Source organism: Chlorocebus sabaeus, chromosome 2 (assembly GCF_047675955.1).
Source record: "Chlorocebus sabaeus isolate Y175 chromosome 2, mChlSab1.0.hap1, whole genome shotgun sequence".
Classification (NCBI taxonomy): Eukaryota; Metazoa; Chordata; class Mammalia; order Primates; family Cercopithecidae; genus Chlorocebus; species Chlorocebus sabaeus.
In genome coordinates, this window is record NC_132905.1 from 132,772 (window position 1) to 153,873 (window position 21,102).

Here is a 21,102-nt window from a genome sequence, read left to right on the forward strand (position 1 = left end):
TGCCGGTTCGACGACTTCCGGCCGCGGCTAAGGGGCGGGGACGTGGCAGGCGCGTGCGCGGGAGCGCCTCCTCGTGGCGAGGCGGGAAGAGCCAGGCCGAGCCTGCGCTGGGACCCTAACAGGCCCCGGGGGGCCAAAAATAGCCTGAGGCATCGCTCCTTCCCGAGTGCTCTCATGCATTCCCGAGGAGACCTGTCTGTGCCAATAGGACCCATGGTCCCCTCCCTCTGAACCAGCCCAGCTGCCCGCCCTCGCCCCGGGTGGGCCCTGATCACTTCCAAGCAGAGCTGTATCCTGTCCAGTTGTGCAGAGCTTGTGTGTACTGGTTATGGGCACACCTGTCTGTGTGCGTCCTGGGCGCGCACTGCTGCCCTAAGCTTTCAGCACTCATATTCTTTTTTGTTGTTGTTATTGTTGAGACGGTGTCTCGCTCTGTCGCCCAGGCTGGAGTGCAGTGGCGCAATCTCGGCTCACTGGAAGCTCCGCCTCCTGGGTTCACGCCATTCTCCCGCCTCAGCCTCCGGAGTAGCTGGGACTACAGGCGCCCGCCACCACGCCCCGCTAATTTTTTGTGTTTTTAGTAGAGACGGGGTTTCACCATTCACAGGATGGTCTCGATCTCCTGACCTCGTGATCCGCCTGCCTCGACCTCCCAAAGTGCTGGGATTACAGGCCTGAGCCACCGCGCCTGGCCTAACACTCATATTCTTGAACCCCCATTCATGCATCTGTCCCTCCAGTGGGACTAGAGACCCCACCCACGCCCGCCAACATGCCTTGGACATTCTGGTGAGGGCCACATCCTCAGCTCCTGGAGAGCTAATTGAAATAAACAACCGTAGTTGACCTGTAGGGAACACGTCAGCACATGAACATGGCTGTCAAGCATGTGGGTGAATTCTATGTGTGTGATTAGTGGTGTATGATTAGTGTGTGTGATTAGTGGGGTGTGTGCACACCGAGGTCACGTGTGCTCGTGTTCTGTGTGCACGTGCATGACTGTACTCTGTGCATGCATTTCTACATGTCTGTGTGCATCTCTGCTCCTTCTGCTGTAAGACATCTTCCAGAGCCCCTGCATACACCCAGGGAGAGCACCCAGGCTCCTGGGCAGAGCAAGCCGAATAGCTGGTTGCAAGCCTGGCCTGCTGCTGCACCAGGCAACCACGGTTCCCCAGGCCAGCCCCATCCCAGCACTTCTCACTGGAGTCCTGGAGCAAACACACCGCTCCGGCCTGTTACAACCTCCTTGGAGTTCCTCTCTGCCCCATCTCCAGGCAAGCCCCTTTCAGTTACAGAGCACTGAACCGCCCCCTCTCCCCCGGGCACTGAGCCAGCTTCTGGGGCTGCAGGGGGAAGGGAGAACCACCCTGATGTTCACAGTGGGGTGGGCGGTAAGCAAGAGTCAAGCTGGTTTCTCCGGGGAAGCGGGTGCCCATTTGAGAGAGAGCAAAGAGGTAGGAGACCAAGGGAAGTGTGTGGGAGGGGTTGATCTGCCCCTTGTCCTGGTTCCGGTGGGTAGAAGGCCCCCGTAAGATGCTCCTCAGCCCACCCCCACGCACAGAGGGGCCCGACCTCAGAGGACCCCCGGCAGGTGCACGGGGGCTCTTCTCCGCAGAGTCGTGCCCAGGGGCGCACGGACGCCCCTCGCCCTGGCGGACAGCCTTGGCGCACGCAGGCCCGCGCGCCGCCGACACACCTCGGAGCTCCCGGAGCGCGCCCGGCACACAGGGCTCGGCGGCAGGTGCCTCGCCGCGCACACTCGCGGGCCGCGGGGACCGGCTCGGGCGCGGGGCCGGCTGGGGCGGGGCGGGGCGGTGGCGCGCGTTCCCCGCCGGCCACACCGGCCGCCCTGCACTCGGCGAGGGGCGTGTGCGCGGGCCTGGCACCCGCGGGCCCCATGTTCACCGAGCTGAGGTCCAAGCTGAGCCCCCCGCGTGGCCGCGCCGGGGCCGTGCGCGCGGGCTTCGGGGAGCGCCGGGATGTGGACGGTGAGCGGGGCTGGACCTGGGCGCGGGGATTTCGCGGGCGGGGGTCTCAGGGACCCAGAGGCACGGTGGGGGGGCGGGACCCGGCGGGTGTCGAGCGGCGGCGGCGGCGGCTGGGGGTATTCGGCGGATGTCTCGGCTCAATGGGGTTCCGTGGCCTTTGTCCTGCTTTCCGGGGCAGCCAGCCTCAGGCCTTGGGGGTCAGGGCGCCCTTGGCTTGGGGTGAGGGGGTGACAAGCTGGGGCGCCAGTGTTCAGGTTGGCACTACGCTCGGGTCACCTTTTCCTGCGCGCGGAGAAAACCCTCCGCAGCCTTTGCAGTGGGGCCGAGAGGGGGCCGAGGTCACATCCCGCCTCGGTGCCGCCGCCCCATTTCCTTCTGGAATCCTGACGTTGAGGCGGGAGGGACCGGACCGACAGACCGCGGGAAGGACGGAACTCCCTCCGGGAGTGCGGGCAGGAAATGGGCGGAGCCTGCTTGGCCTGGGCAGGTGCAGTGTGAGCGGAGGAGTCCGACGGGTTCCCCCGCCTGCCGCGCGCTTCTGCACCAGCCCCGCCGCTGCAGGCCCTGCAAAGCCCGGAGACCACGGTGCCTGTCCGCTGGAAGGCGCAGCCTTAGAATAAATCTTTTCCCACAGCAGTAGGAGCTACCTCGGGGCGGTGGCCCACTGACCACATCCTCTGCTGACCCTAGACCTCAAATCTGGAGTCACCAGGGGTCCTGTTCCTGAAAGTTGCAAGAATGGGGGAGGAAGGTGTTAAGTCTCTTAAGTCTTACAGGGGTGGGAGGACGGGGGAGTAGGATGTGGTTTTCCCCCAATAATCAGACCTCCTAGACACATCCTCAACCCCTGCCCTGGGTGTGGAGTGGGTGGCTGAGTCTGGAGCCAGGAGGGCCTCTCACTCTAGGGTGGATGGGGTGAGGGCCCTAGCATGGGAACCTCACCTGCCCTGCTGAAGTCCTGGGTGCTGTAAAGACAGGGGCAGGCCTTCTGTCTCCCCACAGGCTCTGTTCACTTGCAGACACCATACAGAGCCTTCATTCATTCATTCACTCACAATGAATGTGGGGTGCCCCTATGTAACACGTGGATCAAGGCACCTGCCTCCCCAGACTCAGGTCAGCAGTGCCCCCAGAGATGATGATAAAGCTCAGATGAGATGCTTTAATGCAGTTACTGCAGGAAGAGGGAGCACAGAGCATCACTGTGGGTCCCCAAGCAATGGCTATACCCCACATACCTGTGCTGACCTGCCCATATCCAGTGGGTACCCACCATTCATACGGTGCAGGCCCTGTGGGAGGCAGCACGGCTGGAGAGCCCAGCGCATGTTTGTGGAGTGAGGCCTGCTTGTGGGTTGGCCCAGAGTTCAGGCTGTCAATGAGTCATAATCAGTAAGTCAGGCCCCAACGCCAGATAGGGCTGTGTGAACTGGGTTTCTTCAATGGCGACGGGCAAGCAGCATCCTCAGCCCGGTTTCCCCAGCACAGACGACCTCCCCAGACTTGGGACCTGCCTTTCCTCAAAGCAGGCTGTGTGTGCACTTCCTGGTCTGGTGTGGTGTGTGCAAGGCTTGTGGGCCAGCCCAAGGCAAGGGTGAGGTCAGGGCTGTCCCAGGACAGCTCCTCCTGCCATATCTGAGGTTCCCTTCCCTTGTGGGCACATCCTCTGATCTAAGCAGAATCCATCCTGCTTCCCAGAGTGAGGGCTGTAGACTTGCAGGAGGAAAGGTGTTTCCAGTTCTCTTTTTGTGCTGGGTGAGGTCCTCAAAACGGGTCCTGCACACTTCCTTCTGCCTTTGGAGGCTTGGGAACCCCTCACTGGTGAAGTGATTTCCCACGCTAGTGTAGAGGAGATGGGGCAGGGAGCTAGCTCTCAAGTAGAGGAAGCCTCTGGTTCTGCCCTTGACTGCCCTGACCAGGCACCCACACACACAGCCACTGCCCACTTCAGCTTCTGCCAGACCCTCCTGGAGCACACGGTGTCAGCTGAGAGCATCCCCTGCCACTTGCCTGGGACACCTGGCACCAGTCTCACATGGCATGACTCCCGCAGCCAGAGGGCAGCCAGCAGCAGGCCAATCAAGCTCCTGCAGCAGCCCGGCACAGAGACCCCCCAGGTACCCACCCCCTCCACCCACCTCCATCCCTGCCCTCCCTCTCCACCACTCTCATTTTGCCTGCCACGCCCCTCCCCTGCAGGGCCGGCTGTACTCTGATCACTATGGCACCTACCACACAAGCCCCTCGCTGGGCGGCCTGACCCGGCCCGTGGTCCTGTGGAGTCAGCAGGATGTCTGCAAGTGGCTCAAGAAGCACTGTCCGCACAACTACCTCGTCTACGTGGAGGCCTTCTCCCAGCACGCCATCACCGGTACAGTGGGGCTGAGGGTGCTGTGGGAATGGGGCTACCTGCCTCAGAGCATCTCCTCCCCACACTCAGCCTGCCTTTCTCTTGCTATTGTTTTCGTCTGTCTAGTTTCTTCTGTGAATCCACCTTCCCTCTGGTCTTCATCTCTGCAGAATCTGTCTTTTTTTTTTTTTTTTGAGGCGGAGTCTCGCTCTGTCGCCCAGGCTGGAGTGCGGTGGCCAGATCTCAGCTCACTGCAAGCTCTGCCTCCCGGGTTCCCGCCATTCTCCTGCCTCAGCCTCCTGAGTAGCTGGGACTACAGGCGCCCGCCACCGCGCCCGGCTAATTTTTTGTATTTTAGTAGAGACGGGGTTTCACCGGGTTAGCCAGGATGGTCTCGATCTCCTGACCTCGTGATCCGCCCGCCTCGGCCTCCCAAAGTGCAGGGATTACAGGCGTGAGCCACCGCGCCCGGCCCCGAATCTGTCTTTTTTATCTCTTTGCCTTTCTTTCTGTGTCTCTTCCCATCTCTCTGTGCTGTCTTCATCTGGCTTTTCTCTGTTCCGTCCCTGCCTTTTGCTCTTCAGCCTTTCCCTCTGCCTCTCTCCCTCTAAGTTTCTTTATCTGTTTCACTGATTCTCTTTCTCCCTCTGAGTCTCCTTGTACCCCGCTTCCTCTCTCTCTCCTCCCTCTTTCTCTTTCAGTCCCTGCCTGTGCCTTCACTCAGTTTGTTGTTTGTTTGTTTCTGAGAAGGAGTCTCGCTCTGTTGTCCAGGCTGAAGTGCAATGGCACAATCTCGGCTGACTGCAACCTCTGCCTCCCAGGTTCAAGTGATCCTCCTGCCTCAGCCTCCTGAGTAGCTGGGACTACAGGCACACACCACCAAGCCCAGCTAATTTTTATATTTTTAGTAGAAACAGGGTTTCACCATGTTGTCCAGGCTGGTCTTGAACTCCTGACCTCAAGTGATCTGCCCTCCTCAGCCTCCCAAAGTGCTGGGATTACAGGCGTGAGCCACGGCACCAGCCTTGCCTTGGCTCTTGATGCCTCTGTTGGCCTCAGCTCAGCCCCTCTTCCCTCTCCCCAGGCCGGGCACTGCTGCGGCTGAATGCGGAGAAGCTGCAGCGGATGGGGCTGGCCCAGGAGGCCCAGAGGCAGGAGGTGCTGCAGCAGGTGCTCCGCCTGCAGGTGCGTGAGGAGGGGCGGAGCCTGCAGCTGCTCAGCCAAGGTCAGTGTGAGGTGCCAGAGAGGCCTGGGGGCTGATGGAGAAGCCCCTCTGAGTGAGGGGTGGGATGACCTCAGGAGGGTGGCTGTGGGCCCCAATAAGGGCCCTAATGCAGATGATGCCGAAGACCCCCCCCATCCTCATCCTCTTCCACCCCACAGCTTCCTTTGGGAAAATGTCCTAGCTGCTGCTGAGGCTTGAACCCAGACCCCAGCACTGTGACGGGAGTCCACGGCTAGGGAGGAGGCAGAGCTGGCCCCGCAGCCCCTCTTGGACCCTGCAGGATGCTGGGGCGGTCAGGCTGGCCCAACGGACAGACAGGACCAGGATCACCACCTCCCGGCGCCTCTGGTTGGACATTCCAGGTCATGCCCTGGGGCTGGGTGGGTAGGGGCTGCTTGAGTGTGGCCCCACCTCCTGGGACCTGAGCCCAAGCCCTCCCCTGGTGCTGCTGGCAGCATGTGGGGCAGCTGCCTGGAGCCAGAGCCGGTTTGGATGTCCCCCCAGACTCCCAGGGAGTCTGTTTATTTACATTCCCCTCTCCACGTGATGTCCATCCCTCATCGCCTGCTGAGTCACCTGTCTGTCCACCCACCCAGCCCCAGTTCTAGGCAGTTCCCCAGCACCTCCAGGTTGGCCCACACAGGTGCCATAAGTTGCCTTGGCTCCCTGTGGCTTGTGCCCATGCCCCTGCCAGAGCCCAGCAGGCCCACCCATCATCTAGAGCAGTGGCCATCAGCACCTGCCCAGCGGCATTATGTCAGGCACTTTCATCATTATTTATACATCCTTACCACACCCCCTCTATTCATGAGAAGAAAGCTGAGAAAGGCCCAGATTGACCAAGCACCAGAGACAAAATGTGGCACAAGGACCTCAGCCCTGTCCAGGTGGCTCTGTGCCCAGGGCCCAGGCTCAGCAGTGCTCCCTGCCCTATCTTTGGGAAAATCTTGCTTTTACGGTCGTCCCCACTCCCGCCCTCAAGAACAAGGGCCTTGTGCGTGGGCTTTCCCATTGCCGCTTTCCCAAGAAGGCCTGTGAGGATTCAGGGGAGAGGCCTCCCCAGGGCCGCTTCCCCTACACCCACCCAGAGACCCGAGCAACCCCTCTCTGGGTGGTTCAGGGCTGGTGCTGCCTGGCAGAAGGACAGTGAGGGCAGCCCTGGCCAGCCCCGCCCTCTTGTGCCTCTGCCCTCTCCCGATCCCCTCGGGGCTTCTGAAAATCTCAGGGACAGATGAGGCTGAGCCCCCAGTCCCCTCTGTGTGCTTTGAGCCTCCAGACTCAAGGCTGGTCACTGCGGGTCCCAGGTAGAATTTGGACAACTGGCCTGGCCGCTCCCCTCCCGTAAGCCCCCAATAAGGGGAGACCCTCATCCCTGCCCCTGTGTGACTGCCCAAGTATTCTGCCTGCCTCCCACCATCAGCCCTCGCCCGGGATGCCCTTCCGCCTCTGCTCCCCTCCCTCCTCCTCTGTCTTGCCCTGGCTCACGCACGCCTGTCTCGTCTTCCTTGTTTTGTGCTCACTTTTTTATACTCTGACAAAAAAATAATAATAATAATCAGAAATAAAGCTGGTTCCCAAGTGCTGGCCATGCTGCGTCTGCGAGAGGCGTCCGGGCAGCCGCGGCCACGAGGGGGCAGTGGCGTCGCGCCCCGGAGAGGCGTCCGGGCAACCCCAGCGCAGAGGCTGGAAACAGGGCTCAAGCCACGCCCGCGCGGCCCCCAGTGCTGGACACGACGCCCGGCACGCTGGAAGGGACAGCCCAGACAGCGCGTGAGGGTCCTGCAGCTGCTATGACAGAGGACCACCGAGGGGTGCTGAGAACAGCAGACACTCATTCTCTCACAGTTCTGGAGGCCGCAGTCCAAAATCCAGCTCTCCCCGGGCCTCCTGGGGAGACTCCTCGCCTCTCCAGCTTCCAGTAGCTGCCGGGAGAACTTGGGCTCATGGGCATTACCCGTCTCCACCTCTGTAATCAGATCACCTCCTCGTCTGTCTCTCAAATCTACCTCTGTCTCCCTCTTATAAGGATGCTTGGACTTAGGGCCACCTGGGTAATACAGGATAATCTCCTCATCGCAAGATCTTTAATCACATCTGCAAATACCCTTTCCCAATAAGATCCCATTCACACGTTCAGGGATAACACACGAACATCTGGCCAGGCGCGGTGGCCCATGCCTGCAATCCCAGCACTGTGGGAGACCAAGGCAGGAGTGTCGCTGGAGGCCAGGAGTTCAAGACCAGCCTGTGCGGCATAGCAAGACCCCATCTCTACAAAAAACTTTGGAAACTAGCCAGGCATGGTGGCGCACACCTGTAGTCCCAGCTACTTGGTAGGCTGAGGCAGGAGGATTCCTTGAGTCCAGGAGTTCAAGGCACAATGAGCTCTGACCACACAACTGTACTCCAGCCTGGGCAACAGAGCAAGACCCTGTCTCAAACACACACAGATCACAGCACACACCCTGACACACACACACACACACACACACACACACACACAGAGCAATCAGACACATAAGAGCTTAGAGGTTGGCCAGACGCAGTAGCTCACGCCTGTAATCCCAGCACTTTGGGAGGCTGAGGCAGGTGGATCACGAGGTCAGGAGATCGAGACCATCCTGGCTAACAGGGTGAAACCCCGTCTCTACTAAAAATACAAAAAATTAGCCGGGCGTGGTGGCGGCGCCTGTAGTCCCAGCTACTTGGGAGGCTGAGGCAGGAGAATGGCGTGAACTTGGGAGGCGGAGCTTGCAGTGAGCCGAGATCGCGCCACCGCACTCCAGCCTGGGCGACAGAGCAAGACTCCATCTCAAAAAAAAAAAAGAAGAGAACTCAGAGGCCACCACACACAGACACTCATACACAGAGACGCAATGACACTGACACCAACAAACACCAACAAACACAAACACGTGCATGGAGTTGGCCAGACACACAGACACAAAGGTATATAACAGCATGTCCCCATACAAAGATGTCATTACACAAATACACAAATACTAGCATGCAGACACACAATGACCTCCTAACACGTAGAAACACACGGGACACAGCACATCCCCGGCACACAAACTCAGTGTATTACACAACACCCTGGCATGTTGATGCCCACAGAAAACAGCCGTCCCTCACCAGCACCCTGACACTGAGACATGCCACAGCCTGGACACATGGATGCTGAAATCCAGACACATTGTCCCCAGGCACCCTGATGTCTAATCACCCAGATACTAAAATACAGTCAGGCATTGCCCTCACCTAGCACAGGATACTGTCATATCCTGACACGGCAATGTCCAAACAGGTCGCATGTATGGACACCCAGACTTACACAGGGAGAGCTGACGGCCTTGGATGCACCTAAGAGGACACACACTGACCCCTCAGGAAATCCTGCTGGTCCTGTCCCCAGGGTGGGAAAGGTCAACAAGGGAAGAACATGATGCTAGCCTTGCAGGGAATGCCCTCCCCTTCCTCCTCGGGTCACACAGGCTGATGTGCACTGGCCTGTCTCTGGCTCAGATTCCCGAGGGAAGGATGGACTGACTGCCTCTTTCGCAAGAGGCAATCTTGCTGTGAGTGCTCTGTGCCAGCCTTGAGTGAAGCAGATCCCAGGCCCTTTTGAGGAAAGACAAAACTCTCACTGCCCAACCCCCCCAGCAGTGCCTCTGAGCTTGCCCCACAGGGGACAGGGAAAGGGGCCCACTGGGCCGGAAGGGCCCCAGTGAAGGAGGCACACCTGGTAGCTCCATTTCCTGACCAGCAACTTCCAGCCCACATCAATTTTAAGGAGTCCAGAATATTTGTAATATGCAAAAAGGGGCCTTACGAAACTTTTAAAAATCTGTTTTAATTGTAAAAGTAATATGTGCACATGGTTTTAAAAAAAATGCTGGCCGGGTGTGGTGACGCACGCCTGTAATCCCAGCACTTTGGGAGGCCGAGGTGGGTGGATCATGAGGTCAGGAGATCGAGATCAGCCTGGCCAGGTTGGTGAAACCCCATCTCTACTAAAAATACAAAAAATCAGCTGGGCGTGGTGGCACGTGCCTGTAGTCCCAGCTACTCGGGAGGCTGAGGCAGGAGAATTGCTTGAACCCGGGAGGCAGAGGTTGCAGTGAGTGGAGATGAATCCACTGCACTCCAGCCTAGGTGACAGAGCAAGACTCCATCTCAAAAAAAAAAAAAAAAAAAAAAACTGCTCTGTGGGCACAAGATGAAAACCCAGAGTCTTCCTGACCCTTCCCTCCTGAGGTCTGAGGCCTTCCCTGGGAGATGGGCACTGTGAACAGGTAAGAATGGCCCTCCTAAGGCTGGGCGCGGTGGCTTACGCCTGTAATCCCAGCACTTTGGGAGGCTGAGGCGGGCAGATCATGAGGTCAGGAGATGGAGACCATCCTGGCTAACACGGTGAAACCCTGTCTCTACTAAAAATACAAAAAAATTAGTCAGGCGTGGAGGCGGCCACCTGTAGTCCCAGCTACTCGGGAGGCTGAGGCAGGAGAATGGCATGAACCCGGGAGGCGGAGCTTGCAGTGAGCCAAGATCACGCCCCTGCACTCCAGCCTGGGCTACAGAATGAGACTCTGTCTAAAAAAAAAGGCCCTCCTAGCCAGAGGCGGTGGGTCACACCTGTAATGCCCACACTGTGGGAGGCTGAGGCAGGAAGACGGCTTGAGCCCAGGAGTTCAAGACCAGACTGGTCAATAGAGAAAGACCTCGTCTCTACGAATACTTTAAAACGTAGCCAGGTGAGGTGGCACACCTGGAGTTCCAGCTACTTGGGAGGCTGAGGTGGGAGGATTGCTTGAGCCCAGGTGGTAGAGGCTGCAGGGAGCCAAGATCACACCACTGCACTCCAGCCTGAATGACAGAGCAAGACCCTATCTCAAGAAGAAAAAAAGAAAGGAGAGAAAGGAGAGGAGGGGAAGGGAGGGGAGGGGGAGAGAGGGGAGGGGAGAAGAGAAAGAAAGAGAGAGAGGAAGGAAGGAAGGAAGGAAGGAAGGAAGGAAGGAAGGAAGGAAGGAAGGAAGGAGAAAGGGAAGGGAGGGAAGGAAGGGAGGGAAGGAAGGGAAGGAAGGAAGGGAGGAAGAAGAAAGGAAGGGAGGGAGGGAAGAGAAGGAAAGGAAGGAAGGAAGGAGAAAAGATAGGAAGGGAGGAAGGGAAGGAAAGCAAGAGAAGGAAGGAAGGGAGGAAGGGAGGGAGGGAACAGAAGAGAAGGAAGGAAGGAAAGAAGGAAGGGAGGGAGGGAGGGAAGGAAAGAAGAAGGGAGGGGGGGAAGAGAAGGGAGGGAAGGAAAAAGGAAGGAAGGAGAAAAGGAAGGGAGGGAAGGGAAGGAAGAGAAGGAAGAGAACGAAGGAAGGAAAGAAAGAAAGAAAAATAAAGAGAAAGAAAGAGAAAGAAAGAAAGACAGACAGGACAGGACAAGACAAGAGAAAGATAGAAAGACAGGACAGGACAGAACAGGACAGGACAAGACAAGACAAGACAAGACTCTCCTGGGGGAGATTCTTGTGGGTCCTGTGCTAGTCCTGTGTGGGGCCTCCTCCGTCCTCTTTAGGAGAGCTACACCTTTCTCTGCCTCATTCAATTCTCAAGTCCTGTGCTGTCAGTGCCCAGTCGCCTCCAGACCACTCAGCCCACACCGGACCCCAGTGCCCCCTGCAGAAGCCCAGGCTGTGGGGCAGGGAAGGCCCTGGCACTGGTTCAGAACCACTGCCCCCAGAGCTGGAAAGGTTGACCCAATGGCCAGTGACCCCAGTAAAGCCCCATGGTCTCAAGCCCCCAGGCACCGCCAGGGCCCAGTCGCAAAAGTGGTCTCAGGGCCGGCTGGAAAGAGGATGAATTCTGCTTTGCCGGTGCACGGTCCCCAGGGCCAGAGGTCAGGGTCTCGAGCCCAGAGACCACCCTCGCCGCGCGGGCCAGGATGCGGCGGAATCAGGTCGCCTCAATCCGTGCGCGCCGGACTCCGGGCAGTGCCCAGCGCCCCTATCGGGCCTCAGTTTACCCCACTGTCCAAAAAACGCCCCCCGCCCCAGGACGGCAGAACTGGCTACTCTGGACTGCGGGCCCGGCCGACGGGGGCGGAACCGCGGAGGGGGGGACCACAGGCCAGCGCCGGGCCCCCTCCCCGCCCCCTCCCCGCCCCCTCCCCGCCCCCTCCCCGCGGCGGAGCGGCCGCGGGAATAACGCGAGAGTTCGCCCCCTCCCCCCCGCAGTAAAACTGTCAAAGGTGGGAGGGGCGGGAGCGCGCATGTGCGCAGCGCGGCGCGCAGCCTGCGCCGCCCGGACCCAGCGCCCCGCGCCCCGCGCCCCGCGCCCCCCACCCCGGCCCGGCCCGGCCCGGCCGCAGCCCCGCTGGGCGCCGCAGGTAAGCGCCCGGCCGCGCCCCGGCCCCGATCTGGCCGCAGCCCCGGCGCCCACCGCGCCCCGGATCTCGACCCCGCGCGCAGGCCGAGGAGGGGGCCGGGCCCGGAGCCCCCCCGCCCCCCGCCGCGCCCGAGCCCCCGCGCCCCGCGCCGGCGCGTCTTCCTGCCTCCTCCTTCTCCAGAAAAAGTCGCCATTTTGGTTCACTGCCTTCGCCCCCCCACCCCGCGCCCGCGATCGGCCCTGCCCGGCCAGGCCCAGGCCCGCGCCCCGCGCCCGCGCCCGCGCCCGGCCCCAGGTGACAGGTGGGTGGCGAGGCTGGCCCCAGGTGCGCGTCCCTGGCCGCGCTCACCCGCGCGCCAGGCCTGGGCCGGGGTCCCGGGCCGAACGGCCTACGCGGCGGACCCGCTGCTGGCGTCTCCTGCGCGCAGCGCGGCGGAGCCCCCTCTCCCCGCCAGGGCTCGGTGTGCCCGCTGGGCTCGGTGGGGCCGAAGCCCCTTCTCGCCCGGGGCGCCAGTCGCGCCTCTGCCTCCCAGGCCGGCCCTGGCCTCAGGTCCCACTCCTCTGAATTCTTCTCCCAGGCTTCAGAAAAATTGGGGCCACCGGGGTCGTCAGGTGCTGGGATGACTCATGCGGACCCTGTCTCCTTTCAAAGTTGCAAAGTGAGGACTTCCAGAGAACTTTGTGCCCGGACACTGGCCTCCCCCTTAGCAATGGGCAGTGACTGTCCTGACCTCTGACCTCAGCTCTCTGGCCCTCCTGGACACAGCAGCCCCTTCCCATCCCCTCTGATCTCAGTTAATTAGAAGGTGTCAGGAGGGGGCCACTTGCCCACCCACCCCTCACCCTGCTTCCTGTCCCACCTCTTTCCGTGGCTTTTCCACAGGGCTGAGCCCAGAGTCTCCTCTGCTCCCCAGCTCTCAGGATGGGGTTCCCAGCAGCACAGGACCTCGGGGGGCCCAGCGTTGGGCAGCAGGGCATTCTCTCTGGCCAGCAGCCTGGGCCTTCACTGCTAGTGCTTCCACTACCTGTTTGGCTGAAGTGGTGGTGATGGGTCTGTAGGCAGGAGACTAAGAAGTTCCAGAGAGAGGCTGGGGGCGGCTCAGCCTGCCAGGCCCCGAGACAAGTCTGTGAAGAGGGTCAGGTAGGATAGCTCAGCCAGTACAGAGACAGGAGCCTGGTGCAGGGCTGCAGTGGGCTGGGGGTCCTCAGTGCCCATCTTGGCTGTTTTCCATCTGTGTCTGGAGAGAAGATTCCAAGGGTACCTGCCTGGGTAGGCTGGCATTGCATCAGGTCTGCCTGGGAAGGTACCAGGACCCCACTGAGAAGCTGTGCCCCCACTGCTGGGCCCGGGCAGCTTGTGAGCCAGCAGCCATCATCGGAGACATAATTGTCCCCTGGAGGAATGTTGCCAGCCTCCTTCCTCCTGCACGAGGCACCTCTCCCGGGGGCACACCCCTCCCAGCATCCCCTCCAGCATCATCTCCGCAGCTATGGGGCTGTGTGTTGGGAAGGGGATCTGGAAGCTGGTGAGGGTCTCAGGACAGGACTAGATCCTTCCAAACTGATGACGCCTCCTGGGTTATCTGGGGAGCCCTTGGCTGGCAGCCCCTCCCCTAAGTCAGAACCCCCCATCACTTGCTTTTCCCACGTGAACAAAACCACAGGAGGGCAGGCCCCTCTTCCCTGACCAGAGAGGACCTGCCAAGGGCGGGGCTCCAGGGCAGCCTCACCACGTGTTCTGAGTGGGGCCCGTCAGGCTTCACAGATTGTCTGCTTGCTCTGCAGAGATGACGGATCCTTTCTGCGTTGGAGGCCGTCGGCCCCCGGGGTCCAGCAAGAGTGGTCCTGGGAAGGATGGCAGTCGAAAGGAGGTCCGACTTCCAATGCTGCATGACCCACCGAAGATGGGTAAGAGGAGTCAGGGCCAAAGTCAATTCTGGGCATGGTTCTGGGCAGCAAGGGGTAGGAGTGGGCCACCTCCCCGCCCCGGGCATCCTGTCTCCAGGTACCCAGCTAGGCCCCTTGAGTTCCCAAGGACCTTACCAGGGGAAGGGTTGCCTTGGACATCGCCCAGGGCCCTGGGTTCTTGTCCTCAGCTGGCCACAGCCCCTGCCCCCGGTGCCCTGGTGTTGGGACAGTGGTGCTCACTGTGGGCCTGTGCAGCCCCTGGTGGTAGACAGTGCTACACAGCTTCCGAGCCTTGCTGTGTTATGTGCTGCAGGGATGCCAGTGGTCCGTGGTGGACAGACAGTGCCCGGCCAAGCCCCTCTCTGCTTTGACCCAGGAAGTCCAGCCAGCGACAAGACAGAAGGGAAGAAAAAGGGGCGGCCAAAAGCCGAGAACCAGGCCCTCCGAGACATTCCTGTGAGCTCCCTCAGGGCCATGGTGGGGCTCATGCTGGGGTCTCCCTGTCCAGCCACTGCCCTGCCCTGATTTGTCCTCTGCTCATCTGGTACCAACTCTGTGCCTCAAGGTGTGGGCACTGGCCTGGCAGGCTTCATGTGGTCTGGCTTTATATCTGGTGTGCTGGGAGATTCTGGGCTCCTAGAACAGGTCTTGTGCATGGCCCCTGCTGGGTGGCTTGAATTCCCACTGTAGTCCGATGTTGAGGGGCTCATGTGATGTGTGCACCCTGCAGGCCCAGGGAGGGCTCTGAGTCTGGGGCTCGGGCTGGCAGTGGCCCGGGTGGCTGCGGGTCAGCAGCACCACCTTTCCCCACACCTAGCTCTCCCTGATGAACGACTGGAAGGATGAGTTCAAGGCACACTCGAGGGTGAAGTGTCCAAACTCGGGGTGCTGGCTGGAGTTCCCCAGCATCTACGGGCTCAAGTACCATTACCAGCGGTGCCAAGGGGTAAGGGACTGTGGGTCAGGGAAGAGGAGGCCTTGGGGTGTGTCTGGGCAGAGGCCCTTGGGGCCCTGTCCCACACCCGCCCTCCCTGCCCAGGGTGCCATCTCAGATCGGCTTGCCTTCCCCTGCCCCTTCTGCGAGGCTGCATTCACCTCTAAGACCCAGCTGGAGAAACACCGGATTTGGAACCACATGGACCGACCCCTGCCTGCCTCCAAGCCTGGGCCCATCAGCAGGCCGGTCACCATCAGCCGGCCCGTTGGGGTCAGCAAGCCCATTGGAGTGAGCAAACCTGTCACTATTGGCAAACCCGTGGGCGTCAGCAAACCCATTGGCATCAGCAAGCCAGTCTCTGTTGGCAGACCCATGCCAGTCACTAGGCCCGTGCCGGTCACCAAGCCTGTCACAGTCAGCAGGCCTATGCCAGTCACCAAGGCCATGCCAGTCACTAGGCCTGTGCCAGTCACCAGACCCATCACAGTCACCAAGTCTGTGCCGGTCACCAAACCTGTACCTGTCACCAAACCCATTACGGTCACAAAGCTTGTGACAGTTACGAAACCCGTGCCGGTCACCAAGCCGGTGACAGTCAGCAGGCCCATTGTGGTCAGCAAGCCGGTGACAGTCAGCAGGCCCATTGCCATCAGCAGACACACACCGCCCTGCAAAATGGTGCTGCTGACCAAGTCGGAAAACAAAGCACCTCGTGCCACAGGGAGGAACAGTGGTAAGAAAAGGTATGGGGCTCGTTCCAGGCCGGGGTGCTCCTCGGCCATGGCCTGGGGGTAATGGGGCCCAAAGTTAGGCCCTCCTGGCCCTCACCTCACCTGCTCCCTGCAGGGCTGCGGACGGCCTGGACACCTGCCCAATTCCACCCAAGCAGGCCAGGCCAGAGAATGGGGAGTTCGGCCCCTCCACCATGGGCCAGAGCTCGGCCTTCCAGCTGAGTGCAGACGCCAGCAGTGGCTCCTTGTCGCCAGGCAGCAGGCCGTCGGGGGGCGTGGAGGCACTGAGGGCTGCAGGCCCTGCGTCCCCACCTGAGGAGGACCCCGAGCGCACGAAGCACAGTAAGATGAGAGCCCCAGGGGTGGCGGCTGGCGCAGGCTCGGCTCCTGACGGTTATTTGACCAGAATCTTGGCCCCCGTTTTCTCTCCCCGAGTCAGGAAGGAAACAGAAAACACCCAAGAAGTTTACAGGGGAGCAGCCATCCATCTCAGGGACCTTTGGGCTCAAAGGTAAGACCCCAGCCCGGTGTGCACTTCCAGGGCTAGGGTACTGTCCACTGAGCGGCAGCCCCTGAGCCCACCCCTGCCTCCCTCCACCCCATGTGTGCACACAGGCCTGGTCAAAGCTGAGGACAAGGCCCGAGTTCACCGCTCCAAGAAGCAGGAGGGGCCAGGCCCTGAGGATGCCCGGAAGAAGGTGCCAGCCCCCATCACTGTCAGCAAGGAGGCACCAGCCCCCATGGCCCACCCAGCTCCAGGTAGGGGCTGCCTGGCAGGGGCTCAGGGCAGCTCTAGACCGCGGGTAGATCCCACAGCACAGGGATGGGGGCTGAGTGTGGAGGCTGTATTCTGTGCCTGGTGTCCAGGCCACTCAGGGGTCCCCACAAGCCTTCGAGGCCCCCACCTTCCCCACAGGTGGCCCTGAAGAGCAGTGGCAGAGGGCCATCCATGAGCGCGGGGAAGCCGTCTGCCCCACCTGCAACGTGGTCACCCGGAAGACGCTCGTGGGGCTCAAGAAGCACATGGAGGTGTGTCAGAAGGTAAGGCAGCTCCCGGAAGGCGCTGGGAGGGAGGTGCCCCGGACCCAAGCAGGCTTCTCACACGTGCGCCATCTGCAGCTTCAGGATGCACTCAAGTGCCAGCACTGCCGGAAGCAGTTCAAGTCCAAAGCTGGCCTCAACTACCACACTATGGCCGAGCACAGTGCCAAGGTACTGTTGGGCCCCCAGCACCTGTCCAGCATGACCTCTGACCTCACACCCCACCTTCACCACAGCTCCCCCAGTTTCTAGCCTCGGATGACGGTGGCCCAACACCTGGGTGGGGCAGGGCCAGGGCAGGGACCTGTGGTGGTGGTGGGTGACCGACGTTCACCCTGTCCCCAGCCCTCTGACACCGAGGCCTCTGAGGGGGGTGAGCAGGAGGAGCGCGAGCGGCTGCGCAAGGTGCTGAAGCAGATGGGACGGCTGCGCTGCCCCCAGGAGGTCAGTGGGGGCCACGGCAGTGTGGGGTGGGGGTGCCCTGCTGGCCACTCACCCACCCTCTGGCCTGACCCCCAGGGTTGCGGGGCTGCCTTCTCCAGCCTCATGGGCTACCAGTACCACCAGCGGCGCTGTGGGAAGCCGCCCTGCGAGGTGGACAGCCCCTCCTTCCCCTGCACCCACTGTGGCAAGACATACCGATCCAAGGCCGGCCACGACTACCACGTGCGCTCGGAGCACACGGCCCCTGTGAGTGGCTCTCCGTTCTGTGGCATCCATTCCGTGGCACCATGCTTGCTCCTGTTTGCCGTGTGTGTTTCGTGTGCCTCGGGTACCAACCGTATTTGTCCATGTGCCGCCTAACGTGTGTGTTTCCCACCCCTCTCTGTAAGAGGCGCGTGTCCTGGTGGGCGGGAGGGTGAAACCTCCCTGTTCCCTCGGGTTGCCTGCATCTGCCGTGTCCCCAGCACACTACGAGGCCTGTGGGTCCACCGGCCTTGGGGTGGCCTCACTGCGTGCCGACCTGCCTCTTGCTCCTGCGGCTCACTCTAGCCTCCGTGCCTTCCTGCCCTTCAGCCCCCTGAGGAACCCACAGACAAGTCCCCCGAGGCTGAGGACCTGCTGGGTGTGGAGCGGACCCCAAGTGGGCGTGTCCGCCGCACGTCGGCCCAGGTGGCGGTGTTCCACCTGCAGGAGATAGCAGAGGACGAGCTGGCCCGCGACTGGACCAAGCGGCGCATGAAGGATGACCTTGTGCCCGAGACCGCACGGGTGAGCTGCCCACCCAGTATTGTGGACAGCGCTGTGGGCTCTGGGCGGGACATGCCTTGGCCTGAGCCTTGGGACAGCCGCCCCGTGACCTGGGCCACCCGTTGCCCCCGCCATCTGTGGCGAGTGTTGCCTGCTGCCAAGGCGAGTGTTCTTAGAGCAGCTGGGGTGTCTCCTGGCCTCGGGCTCACCCTGGTGCTGTCGAATTCACAGCTCAACTACACTCGGCCAGGGCTCCCCACGCTGAACCCCCAGCTGCTAGAGGCATGGAAGAATGAAGTGAAGGAGAAAGGCCACGTCAACTGTCCCAATGATGTGAGCAGAGGCCACCGGGTGGGGGGCGTGGGGACCCACACAGGGACAGAGCCCAGGTGTGGCCCTCAGCAGGAGTGGAGGCTGAGAGCTTTCAGGAGGTGCCCAGCCCACCCCAGGCCTTGCATGCCCAGCCCGCCCAATTCCCAGGACTCACACCCCCTCACTTGCCCCAAAGAGGCCTCAGAGATCCCCTGGGGTAGGGCAGGGGTATATCTTGGTGTGGGGTGCCCACCAGAGGCCCTCGCCCACGGCTGCCTCCCCTGCAGTGCTGTGAAGCCATCTACTCCAGTGTGTCCGGACTCAAGGCTCATCTTGCCAGCTGCAGCAAGGTCAGTTCTGGGGCCTGCCCCATGGCCAAGTGCTGCACTCAGAGATCCCAGCTCACCCCACCTGGCCCTCCCACAAAATAGTGTGGGACCCTGCCCTGCCCCCCACTTTTTCTATGTGGCCTCCTCTTCCACGAACCCAGAGACTGGCTGGTGGCTGATGGCCAGCCTAGGACACCTCCCTCACCCCTAACCCCAACCACAAGCCAATGAGTCCTAGTCCTGTCCTCGGAGTTCTGTGTCCATGTAGGCATGAGTGGGCACCCCGACCCAGGCAGATGGCACACTGGCTTAGGATAAGGGATGCTTAGCAAAGGTCTGCAACTCTTCCCCTGGGCACCTGCCTCTCCCTACCCTTCCTCTCCCCACCACCCCTGCAGCCCCGGCAACCCAGTGACCCCCAGCACTGTCCAGCACAGATAGCCACAGCTTTCCTTTGGCCACCCCTGACTTTGACCCTTTAGCCATGAGTAAGGGCTTAGGACAGATCTGGGTCCTCCAAGGGCTGAGGCACTGGCCTGCCTGTGCATTGCAGGGGGCCCACCTGGCGGGGAAGTACCACTGCCTGCTGTGTCCGAAGGAGTTCAGCTCTGAGAGTGGCGTCAAATACCACATCCTCAAGACCCACGCAGAGGTGCAAGGGCTATCACCAGAGCCTGTGGCTAGCCCAGGAGGGGACGGGGCTGGGGTTGGGTACCCCTTGTGGGTGGAGAGATCAGTGGCCCATGGAGTGTGCCTGGGAGAGCAGCCAATGTGGAGAAATCTGGTAGTTTCTCCTCAAAGTCGGGTCTGGCTTCCCTGGGAGAACTGGGAGGCTTGCACCCTGAGCTGGAGCTGCCCTGAGGGTGTCCGCCTGTCCAGCCCCCAGCAGCCTTGCCGCGGGTGCTTGCCTAGTCCTGTAGGCAGACAGGTCTTCAGCTCTCAGGCTACACCTGGCTCAGGTGCTCAGCATCCAGTCCTAGGTCTTCATCAGCGCTTTTCTCTCCCCAGAACTGGTTCCGAACATCAGCAGACCCACCTCCCAAACACAGGAGCCAGGACTCATTGGTGCCCAAGAAGGAAAAGAAAAAAAATCTGGCAGGTGGGAAGAAGCGGGGCCGAAAGCCCAAGGAGCGGCCCCCAGAGGAGCCTGTGGCCAAGCTGCCCCTGCGCCGGGACGACTGGCCTCTAGCATGCAGAGACAAGGGGGCCCGGGGCTCCGCTGGCCGGAAGGTGGGAGCCAGCAAGGCGCCTGAAAAGTGAGCTTGGTGGGTGGGGCCTGGCCCCCATGCAGCTGCCGCACCGCCCTCTGTTCAAGGCAGGGCTAGCTCCGGGACCTCTGTCCTCCAGTTCTCCATCCCCCACCCCCACCTCTTCATCCGTCCAGTGGGGGCAGCCAGCCACTCTCCCTGCCCTGAAGGTGGCCCTTCCCCTGTTAAGGCTGCCACAGGGCACACCTGGGTTGGGGCTCCCCAAGGTGTGTCCAGCAGAAGTGCAATAGCCGGGAGGGTTGCCCCTCCCCATGGGAATGTGTCTGGGGTCTTGGTGCCACAGGGGCTGCAGTGCAGAGCAGGCAGATGGCCTTTGGCCTCCGGGCTCTGCTTCCTCAGGCCCTGCCGGGTCCCCACCCTGGCTCCCTCAAGGCTCAGGCATCCCTGGTGACCTGTGGTTCTAGGCTGGTGAGGGCACCTGAGCGACTGGCAGCCGGCAGCCACCATCCTGGCCTCACCTCCACCCAACACTGGAACTCCAGCACCCCCAGCTACCTCCCAGGACAGACCCCCGTCTGACCACTGCCATGCTGACCCGACAGGCTCCTGCCTGCCCTTGGCCACCCACTTGGTCCCCCTGCTTCTGTTTTCTACCTCTCCAGGGCTGCCCCCTACCCCATCCCTGCCGCTCCTCTGTCAGTGTGATCCCTGCTGTGCTCAGGCCCTGCCCCACAGGCCTGTCTGTGCTCCCAGCTTGGGGTAAGGGAGGGTTTTGCTTCTTGCACCTACAGGGCAGCAGGAGCTTGATGCCCTTCAACACAGCTGCCAGCCCTGGGAATGTGGGGCCCCTGGAGTGTGCTCTCCCTCCAGTGTTCAGCCTTCTGGCACTGCAGGCCTAGGTTGGAGCAGCCTCATGGAGTAGGGATGGACTAGTTTGGGCTCTGGGGTCTTCCTGGGGCCCACGGGCATGTGGGGTAGGAAGCTGGGCAGAGCTGGCCTGGCTCTGAGTGGCCACTGGGGGAAAGGCAGCCTTCTGTCTGGCAATCTGGGTAGGCCCAGTGGCCCAGCTCTCATGGGAGGCCCCTCCCCACTTTTTTTTAACCGGCCCCCGTTGTTTCTGGTCGTGTGGTCTGATATGGGAACTGAAGGCCAGCCAGGGGAGGGGTCGGCCAAAGTCACGCAGGCTGATGGCAGCTCCAGAGTTGTCTTTGCCCCCTTTGTGCCCCGGGGGACGGCTGGGTCTACAGGTTGGGCAGGGGTCAGGCAGGGAGTCCAGGGTGCCTGGAAGAGGGGGCCACAGCCTGTGGCTGCCTCCCTGGGGTCCTGCCTTCCAACCACAGCGTTGCAGGGAGGACGAGGCTCTGAGGGGGCAGCTTTGGAGGGAGGCCGTTTTCCAGGGTGGGTGGGAGTGGGCTGAGGGCTCATCCCCACTGACCCTGGACGATGTGAATTTTGATGTTTGCCCGTGTGCGTGTGTCTCCTGGGTGTAGTGGATGCCAGTCTTGTT

The 21,102-nt window shown here is 61.4% G+C and overlaps 2 protein-coding genes across 5 annotated transcripts; both read left to right on the plus strand.

Annotated features, from left to right (window-relative positions):
• The first annotated feature begins 42 nt into the window (after nt 1-42).
• Nucleotides 43-7,246, plus strand: SAMD10 (sterile alpha motif domain containing 10). The gene is made up of 5 exons (XM_008010414.3): nt 43-1,991; nt 3,927-4,108; nt 4,191-4,362; nt 5,426-5,566; nt 5,725-7,246. Exons 1-5 carry the CDS (start codon nt 1,901-1,903, stop codon nt 5,745-5,747), a joined length of 609 nt encoding a protein of 202 aa, XP_008008605.1. The 5' UTR covers nt 43-1,900; the 3' UTR covers nt 5,748-7,246.
• Nucleotides 7,247-11,867: 4,621 nt separating this feature from the next.
• ZNF512B (zinc finger protein 512B) lies at nt 11,868-20,851 on the plus strand. Of its 4 annotated transcripts, none has more exons than XM_037983012.2 (18): nt 11,868-11,939; nt 13,724-13,846; nt 14,160-14,302; nt 14,664-14,792; nt 14,886-15,526; nt 15,630-15,856; nt 15,954-16,025; nt 16,130-16,273; nt 16,431-16,555; nt 16,634-16,726; nt 16,901-16,999; nt 17,075-17,245; nt 17,573-17,767; nt 17,978-18,079; nt 18,346-18,408; nt 18,941-19,039; nt 19,396-19,617; nt 20,060-20,851. In XM_037983012.2, exons 2-18 carry the CDS (start codon nt 13,726-13,728, stop codon nt 20,075-20,077), a joined length of 2,664 nt encoding a protein of 887 aa, XP_037838940.1. In that variant the 5' UTR covers nt 11,868-11,939; nt 13,724-13,725; the 3' UTR covers nt 20,078-20,851. The 4 variants fall into 4 exon arrangements, with proteins under 4 accessions (XP_037838940.1, XP_037838939.1, XP_072861160.1 ...); XM_073005059.1 differs by adding an exon at nt 12,517-12,597 and having other exon boundaries at nt 11,906-11,939; nt 19,396-20,851; XM_037983011.2 differs by having other exon boundaries at nt 19,396-20,851.
• The last annotated feature ends 251 nt before the right edge of the window (nt 20,852-21,102 follow it).

Bases quoted from the DNA above. Each gene is read 5' to 3' on its own strand.
- ZNF512B (XM_037983011.2), top strand. From the start codon at position 13,726: ATGACGGATCCTTTCTGCGTTGGAGGCCGTCGGCCCCCGGGGTCCAGC. The intron at 15,857-15,953 runs GTAAGATGAGAG...TCCCCGAGTCAG, and splicing joins CCCCGAGCGCACGAAGCACA to GAAGGAAACAGAAAACACCC. The intron at 18,080-18,345 runs GTGAGCAGAGGC...CCTCCCCTGCAG, and splicing joins ACGTCAACTGTCCCAATGAT to TGCTGTGAAGCCATCTACTC.
- SAMD10 (XM_008010414.3), top strand. From the start codon at position 1,901: ATGTTCACCGAGCTGAGGTCCAAGCTGAGCCCCCCGCGTGGCCGCGCC. The intron at 4,363-5,425 runs GTACAGTGGGGC...CCCTCTCCCCAG, and splicing joins CTCCCAGCACGCCATCACCG to GCCGGGCACTGCTGCGGCTG. The intron at 5,567-5,724 runs GTCAGTGTGAGG...TCCACCCCACAG, and splicing joins CCTGCAGCTGCTCAGCCAAG to CTTCCTTTGGGAAAATGTCC.